Source organism: Nilaparvata lugens, chromosome 6 (assembly GCF_014356525.2).
Source record: "Nilaparvata lugens isolate BPH chromosome 6, ASM1435652v1, whole genome shotgun sequence".
NCBI lineage: Eukaryota > Metazoa > Arthropoda > Insecta > Hemiptera > Delphacidae > Nilaparvata > Nilaparvata lugens.
The window spans coordinates 37,357,722-37,373,255 of NC_052509.1; the positions used below are offsets into that span (position 1 = coordinate 37,357,722).

The window sequence follows — 15,534 nt, forward strand, 5'->3', positions numbered from 1 at the left end:
AGATACTATCATTCTATTTGGATGAATTAAATATGAATAAGATATATTATGAACTATTCAAATTCGATTTTCAGAGTAGGATAGAACTTCTAACCTCAACTTACAATAACAAGCATTGTTGGCATCCAGATTGTCCAAATTTCAAGTGCGCTAAAACAGCTGACCAAAAAACTTTTCGTTATTCATGTTTATTATTCAAGAATCGAAACATTCATAATAATATCATCTTATTGCAATTTTAAAGAATAAAAGAGTATGAACTCAACCTCCCACAAATTGAAATCTACCCAGTTTAAGTACTGCATTTACCACTAAACCTGGTGGATAATTTTGGAACTACTTGAAACTACTAAAACCAACCTATTTTTTCGGACATGTTATTCATTATCAAAATTTGGGAACAGAATAGTTTGGGCCATGCCTATTGTTCTTTCCCGATCATATTTATATGATTTGTAATTGTATTCACTGAAAATAAAAAATAAAAATATGTACTTGGAGAATTTCCTGATATTCAGATTACCTCAGATTTGCTAGAGTATGGCCTTCCAGTTTCGCTTTCAGAAGTGCCTAATAAACAATTATTCTCATATATATATATTGTTTTATTTTTTGTGTGGCAAAAAATAGCGTTCACACCACGGGCAAAAATGTGTTTCCGGCTCTAAATCTTTTTGAAAACCGATTTCGAGCCGGAAAAGTCTCATTTTCGGCCCTAGGTGCGAAATATATGTAGTACCTATTATAACATTTGCATTATGTGAGTTGTGTTAAGGAGGCAAGTTTTGGGTTTTACCTGTTTGCCTCCACATATTTTTTTGCATGAAAATAAATAAATGGTAGCAATCGGGCGAGATGTTGATCAAAAACCAAAATTCATCGAAATTGATATATTATACTCATTTTTGAAATTTGTAACTCAGTACCGTACCATACTCATTGAAGATAGATAGTTCCGAAGAATGATCTCACTTTATTGGCAATATTTCATACGGTAATCTAAAAAAAAAGGCGAGAACAAATTTTTCTGTCCGTTAACAGGATTTGGCGGAAGTAGCTGAAAACTGGAAAATGAATCGAAAATATGAGGTTTTAGGGCCAACCGATCTGTATCTAGCACAAGGAAATATTGCATGAAAAAATTGGTTCTGGACCTCTCTCATTTATCCAAACGATGTACAGTATTAAAAAATCAGAACTACAATATAAAATTAAGCACCAATAATAGTAATTGGACTATTAGTACAGTATCACTTATGAATGGAAATTGCATAGCAAAATAAGTATTTTTGAAGCACCGAAAATCTTCAAATTAAAGTTTATTATAAAAAATATGGTACCGTACGAAAGGCAGGCCTACACTGGGGCAATGTAAGCCCCGAACACTATAGATTGAATCAATGAAACATCTCTCATTATCACCACAAATGATCAGATAATAAATACGGTACAGCATTGTGAGAAAGTAGTCACGAATGTTGAGGTAGGTAGGGCTGAAAACATCACAGTACTGTACTGGGGAAAAAATCCAGTGGGGTAATCAGTGCCCCAGTGTTCCTTTGTTGGGTCTTGGGATAATAATAATAATATTAACTTAGCAATGTTTCTTTTCTTGTGACAGGTACCGATCTATTCTTGAGACAATTTGTTATTCGCTTTTTTTAATGCTTTTATAATTATCATTATAATTATTTTATAATATTATTATATTATTTTGGCTCATTTGGCAAAATTTTTTTTTCAAGAAGAGATTCCAATATCAGTGAAAATAATTACAAAATACGTATTTCTAATAGGAATAGGTAGCCTACTGTGAGCGTACCGGTACCTATTTCTTCTAAATTATGATTATATTTTCCCAATTATTATAGATTCTCAAGTTTTAAAACGTTTTAATAGAAATTTTTGAGAAACAAAAAATACAATAAATAATATATTTCTCTAATTCTCTTTACAGACGTAAATTCATTCTCCAAAATATTCCAGAAAGTTCGATTTTCCATGACCACACGATTCAATGAACCGCCGGCTTGACAGGAAGCTACTTCGGAATTAGGTATCAAAATAATATTTCATCACAGCAAAATCCACATTGATTATCTTATTGAATGATTGGTTGTTACTTATTAAATTTAAAATTGAATTATTTAATTAATATTATTTGAAATTATTTAGTAATTAGATCTGAAATTGCAGTACTCAAGTTCTATTTTGACTCATAGAACATTCGAGAAGCTTCAGGAAGCCGGAACCTAACCAAAAGCTTCTAGAATGTTCCATTGCGTTTATAAATACGCGAACAGACATTGCCGGTCACATTGTTAATCAGAACTCAGAAAGCTAAACCTTAAAGTTCGTTAAATTCGTGTTGTGATTTTGTAAATTTACTCTTGTGCATAAAGGTGAGTAGATTTTTATGATTTGAATTCTCCAATTTAATTTATTTCATCCACTATCCAGTTAAAAATGATTGAGTATACTTATTCGTTTTGAGAAACGTTTTTCTAAAATAATTGAAAACGTGAGATCAGACCACAATTAGTGATGTTTCTTGTTTAATTAAGTTAATTATAATTTTAAATTAATAGTAGTTAATTTTAAATTTTATAGTAATTTGATAATTCGTATATTAATAATCGTGTATGTGTATTGAGGAAATTTAACATTTAGGCCTATCCACTTTGATGTCTAATTTTTCCTAATTTTATTCACAATTTATTACTGGACGTACACTTACACCTATTTGTATTTTGGTTTGAAGATACCGGTAGGTATAATCTTTGAACAATATTCTAGGCTATTGTTATAGTTGTCTTGTCTAGCAATTGAATGAAACCTGTTAATGCATACTTATTTTCGTCTGCAATCCTTGATAATTTTAATCTGTCAACTGTAATTTGTTGAACTCTGAAATAAGTTAGTGGATTGAATTTAGCCTATTTGCTGTAAATAACCTTAGTGCAATTAATTTCTTCACAAGTTTGTGCAGTATTGAGTTTTATCAGAACTCCATAATCTCATTCGAACTCTTAATTAATCAACCTAGGCTAACCTAAATTATAAACGCATAGCGTTTATAAAATATTAACTCTAGAAAGACTACAGAGGTTACACGTAAATAAATCATCCTGATCATTTTCTACTGAACATATCTTCTGTTTTTACCTAGTAAATTTGGTTTGTAGACCTAGAATTTTTTTACTTTCCTTGCCCTATTACAATAGGTAAGGAAAGTATTGCTTTCCAAAAAAATTTAAGGTACCCTAATTTCATGTTTCCTATACGTTTCAAGGTCCCCTGAGTCCAAAAACATGATTTTTGGGTGTGTGTGTGTCTGTGAACACGATAACTCCATTCCTAATTAACCGATTGACTTGAAATTTTAAACTTAAGGTCCTTATACCATGAGGATCCGACAATAAGAAATTCAGTAAAATTCAATTCAAAATGGCGGATAATGGCTAAAAAACTATGTTTTTCACGGTTTTCTCGAAAACGCCTCTAATGATTTTCTTCAAATTTATACCCTAAATAGCTATTTATAAACCCTATCAACTGACATGAGTCTCATTTCTGGGAAAATTGCAGGAGCTTTGTAATATTCCTGAGAAGAATGAATTTTCTTGAAATTTTTGAAGAAAATCACTATTTTCTCAAAAATGACTTGACCGATTTTTTTTCCAAATTCATACCCGGTATAGTTATATATCAGCTCTATAAACTGGCATGAGTCTCCTCCCTGAGAAATTAACAGGGGGTTTACCCCATCCTTGAGAAATGTACTTATCCTCCTTCTCGTGAGTGAGGTAGGTAGGTAGAGCAGTTCATTCAAAAGAACACTTGTCAATATTTTATTTGTAGAACAGCTGTTTTGACAACTTTTAAAAAATCCTCAAATTTTATAATTCAAGCAAAGGAAAATGTACTCTGAACACAATAACAACAGTATAATCGTAGTTTTAATTATTTAACCGCCCATCGGCATATTGTTATTCCCCTAAATTATCCTCGTTAATGAGATTTATAGATCAATGAGCAAGGAAAGTTGTGTGAGTGTATCACACCAGATTTTTTATTCTCCAACTAGTCTTTTTTACTGCACTCGTGACTTAGAAGCCGTAAGTTGTTTAGAAGTGTTTGGAAAAAATATATTTGGTACGGGTTACCCCTGTTGTTTCTAGAGTGTTTTATATCATAAGAGTACATTATTGATCTACATCTATTATAAGATTCTTCAGTTAGATTCACAGATTCTGAACCTGTGTTTGCCGTATTATCCTCTTTTTTCATTATTCTTTAAGTTATTATTCATTTTCCATTTTAGTTATATCATATTTTAGAAGATTAATAATCTTTTCACACATTTCACATTAGTTTCTTAATATTTTCCAGCAATTGTCAATGCAAATTACACCCTTCTTAATTTTTACCTTGGTTGACGCACTTTTTTATTTTGAGACCATTATTTACAAACTGGGTACACATCCTGATCCAATCCAATAGAAAATGATTGGTATTGAGATATTGAAAAAAGTATCAAATTCGGTGGCCCAACAGGTTTATTTGATACTAGCAGGTAACTCGTGCTCCGCTAAGGTATAATTGAATACTTGACAAACTGAAATCTTGATTTAAAATAGACCTATAACCATCCTTTTGGTAAATCAAAAATCTACAGTGTTCCAGAATTAGTGTCGTAAATTGAATTACGTGACATTTTAATTTCGTAACAATTGATCACTTGACAGTGAAATTTAAGTCTGGAACATCTGGAACACAATTTTTGACTTTGTAGCTTAATGAAGACTAGTTGGGAGGTTAACATAGCACATTTAAAAGCGTATATCTCGAAAACTGTTGGAGATATCACTAACCACCACAGAACAAATATTGTAGAGAATTTATCAAGCTTTATTTTTGAATAGTTAGTCATGTCGGTTGAACGCATTTTCCTCAAGATTTGAACGTGTAAGCAAAACATTGAAATATGCAACTTTTAAACCACCCTCATCCCTTTAGCACAAGGGGTAGGAATGGGGACTTTTGATATTTTCATCCCCTAACTGGTCCCAACAAAGTTGCGAAGTCAAAAATTGTGTTCAAAACATTCTCTCTAAATTCCTTTGTCAATTGGTCTATTTTTGCATTACTGAAGATCTCACACTCAACACTGAAGCTGCTGCAAAAGTCGTTGGGATGTGCGTAAACTTGTGAAATTATACATCAAATTGAAGAGAATTTGATGCTCTGAAAGCTCATGATCAGCATGGATTTTTCCCATCGATATTAAAACAGTTATAAGAGCAAAAATATAAAAAAATCTAAGAATAATGTGTTTTTTCAAAAATGTCACATCTTTTAGAGCGGATATCTTGAAAAGTAAAAGAGATATTGAAAAAGTTGTTAGATCAATATTGTAGGAAATTATGTAAGCTTTAATTTCTTATAGAGTAGCCTAGTTAAGTCTGTAAAATCCATAATTTTCGAGTTATATGCGAGAAACCAAAAAAATGGTACCTTTGAACCACCCCCACACTCTTAGCACAGGGGGTAGTGGTGGGGACTTTTGATATGTTAAACTCCTCACTACCCTAAACAGAACTGCGGGGTCAAAAATTGTCTTCCAAACTTTTCCCTCTATAACACTTGTTGACTGGGCAAATTGGCCATTTTTTGTGTATTGGAATATGAGCTTAAGTACACTCAACAATAAATTTTCCATTTTTTGACCGAATTTGACTTATGATGCATGATTTTGGACCGCCTTGACGAGCCGAGAAGAATGAAGTGTAAGTACGATGAAATATGAGCATTGTGTCAAAAGTTATACGTGTTTGAAATTTTGATCCTTGAGGTGTCCTTGAGCGCGCCTCTCCACTAGGAAATACTGAAATGAAGTGCATCTAATGGGTGATTCTCATAGAACATGATCTCATGTAGTTGTTGATGATGGTTGAAGCTGAAAATTAGGTGTTTTTCACAATACAAGGAGCATTGTTGTCAGGTGTACATGGAAATCTATATGAGATAAGAGCGCTCTACCTGATCTCAGATTGTAGAGCACAAAAATACGCCCAGAGGGATTTTGAATTATACAACTAAATGGTAACAATCGTAAGATATTGTTGATCAAAAACTAAAATTCATCAAAATTTATTTTTTCTTCAAATTTCACTAATTTTTGAAAAATCATAACTCAGCACTCATTGGAGATACAGAGTTCCAAATGATCTCATTTTATTCAGAATTTTATAATCTAAAAAAAGGCGAGAGCAAATTTTTCTGTCCGATTACGAGATTTGGCAGAAATAGCTGAAAACTGAAAATGAGCCGAAAATACGAGGTTTTTGGGCCACCCTGTATCTAGCACAAGCTAATTTTGCATGAAGAAATTGGTTCCGGATTTCTCTTATGTACCCAAATAATATATTAAAAAATCAGAACTACAATATAAATTGCCTGCACCAATGTATATAGTGACTGGCCTAATATTAAATTTTCAATTCCAACTGTATTTAAGATAAAGCTTTGAAACTCGGTATGGCTCCATATGGCCATTCAGATTATTCTACAATGTTTTTCATAGATGATCTTGTCTGTATATACATAGTCATACATGCAGTACAAAAAGAATTAATTTCTCTGTTATTATTTGCTTAATCTTGATAAATGAGATATCCTTGGAATCTTGATGAAATTTGCTAACTTTTTTGTCTCTTAAGTTTTTTTAAGTGAACGGTTTTCGTGAAATTTGCAATCAAAAATTTGAAATGGCCGACATTATGAAAATTTACATCAAAATTTTTTTTTATTTAATTTTTTAATTTGAGTGTATTTTTTACTTTCCTTGCCCTATTACCATAGGTAAGGAAAGTATTGCTTTCCGAAAAAATTAAGGAACCCCAATTTCTAAATTTCTATACGTTTCAAGGTCCCCTGAGTCCAAAAAAGTGGTTTTTGGGTATTGGTCTGTATGTGTGTGTGTATGTGCGCCTGTGTACACGATATCTCATCTCCCATTTAACGGAATGACTTGAAATTTGGAACGTAAGGTCCTTACACTATAAGGATCCGATACGAACAATTTCGATCAAATGCAATCCAATATGGCGGCTAAAATGACAAAAATGTCAAAAACAGGGTTTTTCGCGATTTTCTCGAAAACGGCTCCAACGATTTTGATCAAATTTTTACCTGGATTAGTCATTGATAAGCTCTATCAACTGCAACAAGTCCTATATATGTAGAAATTTTAGGAGCTTGGCCCCATTTATGCAAAGTTTGATTTTAGATTCTCAATTATCAGCCTTCATATACAATTTAAACGAAAAACTTCAAGTGGAAAAGATTGAGCATGAAAATCTCTGCAATTCATGTCCAGTAACATTTCCACCTAGAATTGAAAATAAGCTTGAAATCCGAGAAAATGTGATTATTAAATTGAAAACTGTTGGTTCTATTAAATCTGAACTACGAAGAGATAGCAGACCTCGTGTGTTTCCAGCGTTATTGACCTATCACCAGCTGTCTTATATCTTTGAATAGTAGACTTCAGATGCGCGAGTACACTAGCTTCAGGTGATCAATTTTCATAACGGCAAGGAAAGTTGTGTGAGTGCGCCACACTAGATTTTTTTAAGTTGAGTCTGTATAGCATAAATTATTCATACCAAATTGCAGATCAATACAACATTTCGTTTTTGAGATGAAAATTCCCAAGTGAAAAAAATTGGCAGCTATAAGGATAACCGCTGAGTTTTGGACACTTCAAATATGACATTTTGTAGTCTCCTATCATCCAGGAACAATACCCTAGAATGTTCGACACTACTGATACACTCTGTATAATTCAACATTTCAAGTTATAATCAGTCCAATAGTTCAGACGTGATGATGCGACATTTGTGAATCTCTATTCCGTACGAATAAGCCAATTCCTCACTTTATTATATTGTAGATTATTTCTTTCCATCCCTTAGATGAAATCCCGTTAATAATAGGTACAATATTAAAATTATAGGTATAGTTTGGATTATACTGTATTGGATAATCTGTTGTCGTATGTTATATTTTGAGTTATGCAGAGTGATAAATATCTGATAGATGCTAACAATAACTCCCTTGAAGAGGAATTTGTTCACGTTGAATATTTTCTTCGAAACAACGTCTAACCTAATATTAAATTTATTTCTTAGGGCTTCTTGATGGTTAATAACAAGATAGTAAACCCAGCTGTTACATCAGCTTCACTATCCCTTTCATTATAATTTGTTAATTTTATAAAAATAAACAGTTCAGTTTTAGAACCAAAACGAACCACATTACTCAACTAACATTATTACTTGAACACTTTATGATGAGATAAATAACCAAAATCGGTCATGTCGCCAAAGACAAGAAAATAAGAGTACTAGTGATTCTATATAATAATATTGTTATTTTGAATTTTTTAGATGCCAGAAGACGTACAGATGGAAGCCGGAGAGGTGGAGACTTTTGTCTTCCAGGCGGAAATCGCCCAGTTAATGTCATTGATCATAAACACCTTCTACTCCAACAAAGAAATCTTTCTTCGTGAATTGATTTCAAACTCTTCTGATGTAAGTAACATAAAGTTGACTTCTAAAATACATTAATTTGTGCTAACTTGCACTATTTGACCGCTATAGCCCAATTGGAGTTGCTTAAATCTGGAATTTAAAGTTAGTTCACTTGTGTAATCTAAAATCTAATATTATTTTCAATAATATTGTAATTTTACCTGACTATTAAAATCATATAATGTTGATTTGATCAGTTTTTTAAATTATATTCATTGGATGAATCATAATTTATAATACAGCCTAATGAATCATAGGTTACATTTTTTAGGTTAGATGATTTTATATTTTCATCAATGCTATGTGAGGGAGCTATGCACACTTGAAGTTATGATTTAAAATTTTATTAATAGGTTTTGTGCGGAACCTATTGTGGACTTATTTTATAGTCCTGTCACCCTATTGTGTGTGTAGTAATTTGTTTATTGTATTCTAAACATTGATCATTGTTCCTAAAGGAAAATGTTGTTGTAGAAAGTTGGTTGATAGCTCTACTTGATTGGTGTATATATATAATGCTGGAGCTGTCAGCAGTGCTACATTCTGTGTGGATTCTGCTGATTCCGGTGGTCGTGAGAACCTAAAATGTATTGATGATGTTAGATTGTAAAATCCGTTCAGTTACAGCAACTGTATTTCAATTGATTCGATTGCTTCTAAATATGCAATCATTTTGGTAGCTTTTAATAATAATATCTAATTCCAATTATTATGTTCTATTAAAGGCTTTGGACAAGATCAGATACGAAGGTCTCACTGATGCCAGCAAATTGGAATCTGGAAAGGACCTGCAGATTAAGATCATCCCAAACAAGAATGATAGAACACTCACCATCATTGATACGTAAGTGTTCACTGCAATATTCATATTTTGTAATGAATACTCGATTACAGAATAGCTTATGAATGATTTATTCTGGAATCTCAAATACTATTAATTTAGCTATTTTGCTGCTCAGCAGCATTTTACCTTCAGGTAGAATTGTTCAAAAATCAATTATGAGGAATTAATGGATTATTCAACACTAGCAATTAACCCGTGTTCCGCAAGGATCTAATAAAAACTTGGAGTAATGAATCATAATATGATATTATCTTGCATTCAGAATAGGCCTATAACGACCCTATATGCAAATCTATATGCAAAATCTCAAGTTGATTAGTCCAGTACTTCGAACATGATGATGCTAGCTACATTCGTGAATTTTGTATCCCGTACGTGTATAAGCCAGTTCTTTTCTTTTAGTACGGTATTGATAAAGCAGAAATAGGAAAGCTTCCAATATTAACTATTATTGAACTAATATGGAACTGAATCTTTCTGTCGATATTGAATCTTGAAATTGTAAGAATTATTTCAAATTATTTTTCCTACACTTACCTTGAATAGTGGTACACTAATCAGTGGTGCACTGATTACAGAACGCAAAGAATCACTTTTCCGCTGTAGTGCTGGAAAATTTTTTTCTGCATTCCAGATTTGCAACATGGCAACGCAAAATAGTAGTAGGTTATATGGAGCACCAGTGCAGCAAAATCAAAATAAAGTTGGTAACAGTTACTGTGGTATAGTGTTATGGTTCACGTTATAATAACGATGGACAACGAGGACAGCCACCACATGAGTGACAGCCGCCCCTTCATTCATTTACTACCACATTATTCAATTTTAAATAAATTAAGGTTTTTATTAATAATAAAATTACACAGAAAAACATTTGATGGATTTCAGTGAATTTTACCCATAATTACCCACTTTTCATATTCAATGGTAACTGTAGGACAAATTTAATGTGAAATACGTGCGCAAAGTTCCTCTGCTGCACTCAACAAACCATTCCGCCCTAGTAAACGTTTCTTTCGGTGCAGCAAACTGTCACTTTGCGCACTAGTTGCACAAATAACTATTTCGAAACGGTTTCATAATTTTCTTTCAATTTAAATACGCATTAAATTTGAATTGATTTTTTAAAATAACGATTTATAATTAATTCCTATCAAATGTAGGCGTTTACATCAAGTCCCGATGTAATTTCCAACTTTGCTTGTGGTTATCAGTTGTGGTTCATTTATCGATTTTTTGAATAGAAACTTTTATTTATGTGAAGATTTGAAATTCCAAATGGAGTTTTTATCAACACCTTGTATTTAATGTTTTCACTCGGCTCAAATTGAAGAACTAAAAAAAATCCATTTTGATAACCAAATATTATGTCATTCACGGTAATTGTGAATAAGTATCTTGGATATTATTATGGACGAGTTAAGAAAAATAACGTTTCATTCAAGTTTTGGGATTCAACTAGCTATGATTGAATATAACATTTATCAAATTTGAATAGCTTATGTATTTTGTTTTTTTGCAGCGGAATTGGTATGACAAAGGCTGACCTTGTGAACAACCTGGGAACAATCGCAAAATCAGGAACAAAGGCGTTTATGGAGGCTCTGCAGGCCGGCGCCGACATCTCGATGATTGGTCAGTTTGGTGTGGGTTTCTACTCGGCCTACCTGGTGGCCGACAAGGTGACTGTGACGTCGAAGCACAACGACGATGAGCAATACCTGTGGGAGTCATCCGCTGGAGGTTCGTTTACGGTCCGTCCAGACCACACGGAACCCCTTGGCCGCGGCACCAAGATCGTGCTCTACATCAAGGAGGACCAGGCCGAATTCCTCGAGGAGCGCAAGATCAAGGAGGTGGTGAAGAAGCACTCTCAGTTCATCGGCTACCCCATCAAGCTGCTGGTCGAGAAGGAGCGCGACAAGGAATTGAGCGACGACGAGGCTGACGAGGAGGAGCAGGAGGAGAAGAAGAAGGAGGGTGAGGGTGACAAGGCCGAAGACGAGGAGGACAAGACACCAAAGATCGAGGATGTGGAAGATGAGGGTGAGGATGGCGAGAAGAAAAAGAAAAAGAAGAAGACTGTCAAGGAGAAGTATACCGAGGATGAGGAGCTAAACAAGACAAAGCCCATCTGGACCAGGAACTCTGACGATATCGGTCAAGAGGAGTACGGCGAGTTCTACAAGTCGCTCACCAACGACTGGGAGGACCATCTGGCTGTAAAGCACTTCTCTGTTGAAGGTCAACTCGAGTTCAGAGCTCTCTTGTTTGTGCCCCGTCGTGCCCCCTTCGACCTCTTTGAAAACAAGAAGCGCAAGAACAACATCAAGCTGTATGTGCGCAGAGTGTTCATTATGGACAACTGTGAAGACCTCATCCCCGAGTACCTGAACTTCATCAAGGGCGTAGTCGACAGCGAGGATCTCCCACTCAACATTTCTCGTGAGATGCTCCAGCAGAACAAGATTCTGAAAGTCATTCGGAAGAATTTGGTGAAGAAATGTTTGGAACTATTCGAGGAGTTGGCCGAGGACAAGGACAACTACAAGAAGTTCTATGAACAGTTCAGCAAGAACCTGAAGCTGGGCATCCACGAGGACAGCCAGAACAGGAAGAAGCTGTCTGACCTGTTGCGCTACCACACATCAGCCTCAGGCGACGACAACTGCTCGCTCAAGGACTATGTGGGCCGCATGAAGGAGAACCAGAAGCACATCTACTACATCACTGGTGAGAGCAAGGACCAGGTGGCCAACTCGTCATTTGTCGAGCTGGTGAAGAAGCGCGGCTTTGAGGTGGTGTACATGACTGAACCCATTGACGAGTATGTCGTCCAGCAGATGAAGGAATATGACGGCAAGCAGCTAGTGTCTGTCACCAAGGAAGGTCTCGAACTTCCCGAGGATGAGGCTGAGAAGAAGAAGCGTGAGGATGACAAGGCCAAGTTCGAGAACTTGTGCAAGGTGATGAAGGACATCTTGGACAAGAAGGTGGAGAAGGTGGTTGTGAGCAACAGGTTGGTTGAGTCGCCATGCTGCATAGTGACATCACAGTACGGATGGACGGCCAACATGGAGCGCATAATGAAGGCACAGGCTCTGAGAGACACGTCCACCATGGGATACATGGCCGCTAAGAAACATCTGGAGATTAACCCCGACCACTCGATCATAGACACCCTGCGCACCAAGGCTGATGAGGACAAGAACGACAAGGCCGTCAAGGACTTGGTGATGCTGCTGTTCGAGACGGCACTGCTCTCGTCGGGCTTTGCGCTCGAGGACCCCGGCGTGCACGCCGCGCGCATCCACCGCATGATCAAGCTCGGCCTCTGCATCGAGGAGGATGACCCCGTTCCTCACGACGACGAGAAGGTGGATGCCGAGATGCCGCCCCTCGAAGGCGAAGCTTCTGAGGACGCCTCACGCATGGAGGAAGTTGACTAAGACTGTTGATGTGTTACAAAAGACTTGTACATAAACCCTCGCATTCCTTGTTAATACGCGATCGATTACTAGTATTCTTGATTTATATATATATATATATACTACGAGGTAAGATCTCTTGATAAGATTCGTATTCGATTATTGTTAAACTACATGTTTCGCACTGTTATGTGTTCAATTATTTTGCTACCTAGTCGATTAGCTTTTTCTGAATTTTGTTTCACTCTGGAACTTTTTGTATTAATTAGAGAATAAAACATTCTCGGTTTTCTAATAAATGATGTTTTGTATTTTATGGATATTTACCCTTGAATCTAGTAATAAGAATAAGTTGAACTTACTTGATAATTTTGTTAATTAATAATTTTGATAATTTTTTTCTTGATAATTTTGTGTTTTCAGTCGAGTGGTGTACATCTTGATGTCTTCTGTTATTAATTACAGAAGTAATGAAATATTAAAATAATTTAAAATTCTCTCAACATACTTGATGGCACAGGGCATTACAAGATTTACTGGCTTTTGTAAATAAGTAATAGCTTGTTACTAAATAATACATTATTCAAAATGTTTATGTCATCTTGGAATAGAGTTAAAAACACAGGTGTCTGTAAATCGTACTTTCAAACCTTCCTTCATATTTTGAAGGTTTTAAAACTAATTCATACATTATAATATTCATTGTTATAACCTCTTCAAAGAATGATCATTGAATGGCAATGCATCTATTATATTGCACTATTTAGGAGGTCCTGGTTTCACCAACCTTGACTGAGAGAATTTTCATCATGGTCGTCAAGTATTGTACGATTTACCAATGGTGTGCAATGGAATTATCTATCGTGAGGTCCATGTTGTAATGGTAGTATTTGATTAACTTCGGTGTTTCTATCCCATGTCTATTATTGGACACCAGATATAAGCGCTATCCTCTTTTAGCTCTGCAATGTTGACAGATTGTATCTTCTATGGAAGGCAGTGGCAAGGCATAGAATCGACAACGCTGTACTCTTATCTTCACTGACATCACAACGTGGACCTCACTATATTGTCATGAAAATCATAATTATATTATTTAAATATCTTTCAGTGCATTCGTTATAAATTTTACCTGATCTGACCGCTGAGCGACCTTGGTGAAACTGGACATAAGTGTTCATCGGTACATTATTCTGTAACGGGAGAACGGGACTTAAACTTGAAAGCTTTCTTTTTATTTGGTACGCATGACAAGTTCATTGAACTTATCAATAATTGAGCAAATTAGATCTTTGAAAAATACCCGAATTTAATTTAATGGTACGCTGTAAAAATCCAGTCAATAGAGGGAAAAGTTGACAATTTTTGACCTCAAGGTTCTGTTTGAGGTAGTAAGGAAGGTAAACATATCCAAAGTCCCTACCTGTGCTAATGGAGTGGGCGTGGTTTAAAGGTACCATTTTTTGGTATCTCGCATATAATTCGAAAATTGTCTTAACTGGCATGATTAACAAAATTGAAACTTAAATCGACTTTGAACATAATTACCTACAATATTCATATCACAATTTTTTCTATTACTATCAATATTATTCGTGAGGCTAAGTACGGCATACTTTGAATCAGAGAGAACATACGATTAAACTTGAACGAATTTTTTTTATTTGACAAGATTGCTTTATTGAACGAGCGTTAGCGAGTTCTAACTTTTTACATACTAAAGGCCAAAGTCGTTGCCCGTCTATTTGTATGTTCTACAATAACTTGAGAAAGAATTGATCAATCAGCTAGCTCGTGAAGTGTCATTAGAGCCATGGCTTACTTTACATAGATTACTTGAGCTTTCATCTATAGTAGGCTGTGCTGGAGCACATACAACTGTTAAATTCATTAGATTCTATGATTTATTAGTCATGAATCGTAGAAGCAATAGATTGGCCAACACTTCTAACTCAGCTGTCGCTGAGTCATTGAATCCGAATTACCTAGAATACAAGGTAGTGTACAAAGAATACAACCTAGAATACAAGGTAGTGTACAAAGAATACAAGGTACTCAGCAACAAATCCAAACCAGCTGGTCGGTGTGACGTCATTAGTCTATTCTTCCTATCTTTTCAATGTTAACCTTCTAGTCGTGACCCCGGGATCCGGGCAATTTTACTTTCCTTGCCCTATTACCATAGGTAAGGAAAGTATTGCTTTCCGAAAAAAATTGAGGTACCCCAATTTCTAGATTTCTATACGTTTCAAGGTCCCCTGAGTCCAAAAAAGTGGTTTTTGGGTATTGGTCTGTATGTGCGTCTGTGTACACGATATCTCATCTCCCAGTTAATGGAATGACTTGAAATTTGGAACTTAAGGTCCTTACACTATAAGGATCCGACACGAACAATTTCGATCAAATGCGATTCAAGATGGCGGCTAAAATGGCGAAAATGTCAAAAACAGAGTTGTTCACGATTTTCTCGAAAACTGCTCCAACACTTTTGATTAAAGTTATACCTAGAATAGTCATCGATAAGCTCTATCAACTGCCACAAGTCCCATATCTATAAAAATTTCAGGAGCTCCGCCCCATCTATGCAAAGTTTGATTTTAGATTCTCAATTATCAGGCTTCAGATACAAATTAAACAAAAAAATTCGAGTGGAAAAGATTGA

The 15,534-nt window shown here is 35.1% G+C and overlaps 1 protein-coding gene across 1 annotated transcript; it reads left to right on the forward strand.

Annotated features, from left to right (window-relative positions):
* The first annotated feature begins 1,467 nt into the window (after positions 1-1,467).
* On the forward strand, positions 1,468-13,171 carry LOC111059404 (heat shock protein 83). The gene is made up of 5 exons (XM_022347057.2): positions 1,468-1,621; positions 2,197-2,402; positions 8,454-8,600; positions 9,326-9,444; positions 10,967-13,171. The coding sequence occupies exons 3-5, from the start codon at positions 8,454-8,456 to the stop codon at positions 12,891-12,893; spliced, it is 2,193 nt and encodes a 730-aa protein (XP_022202749.1). The 5' UTR covers positions 1,468-1,621; positions 2,197-2,402; the 3' UTR covers positions 12,894-13,171.
* The last annotated feature ends 2,363 nt before the right edge of the window (positions 13,172-15,534 follow it).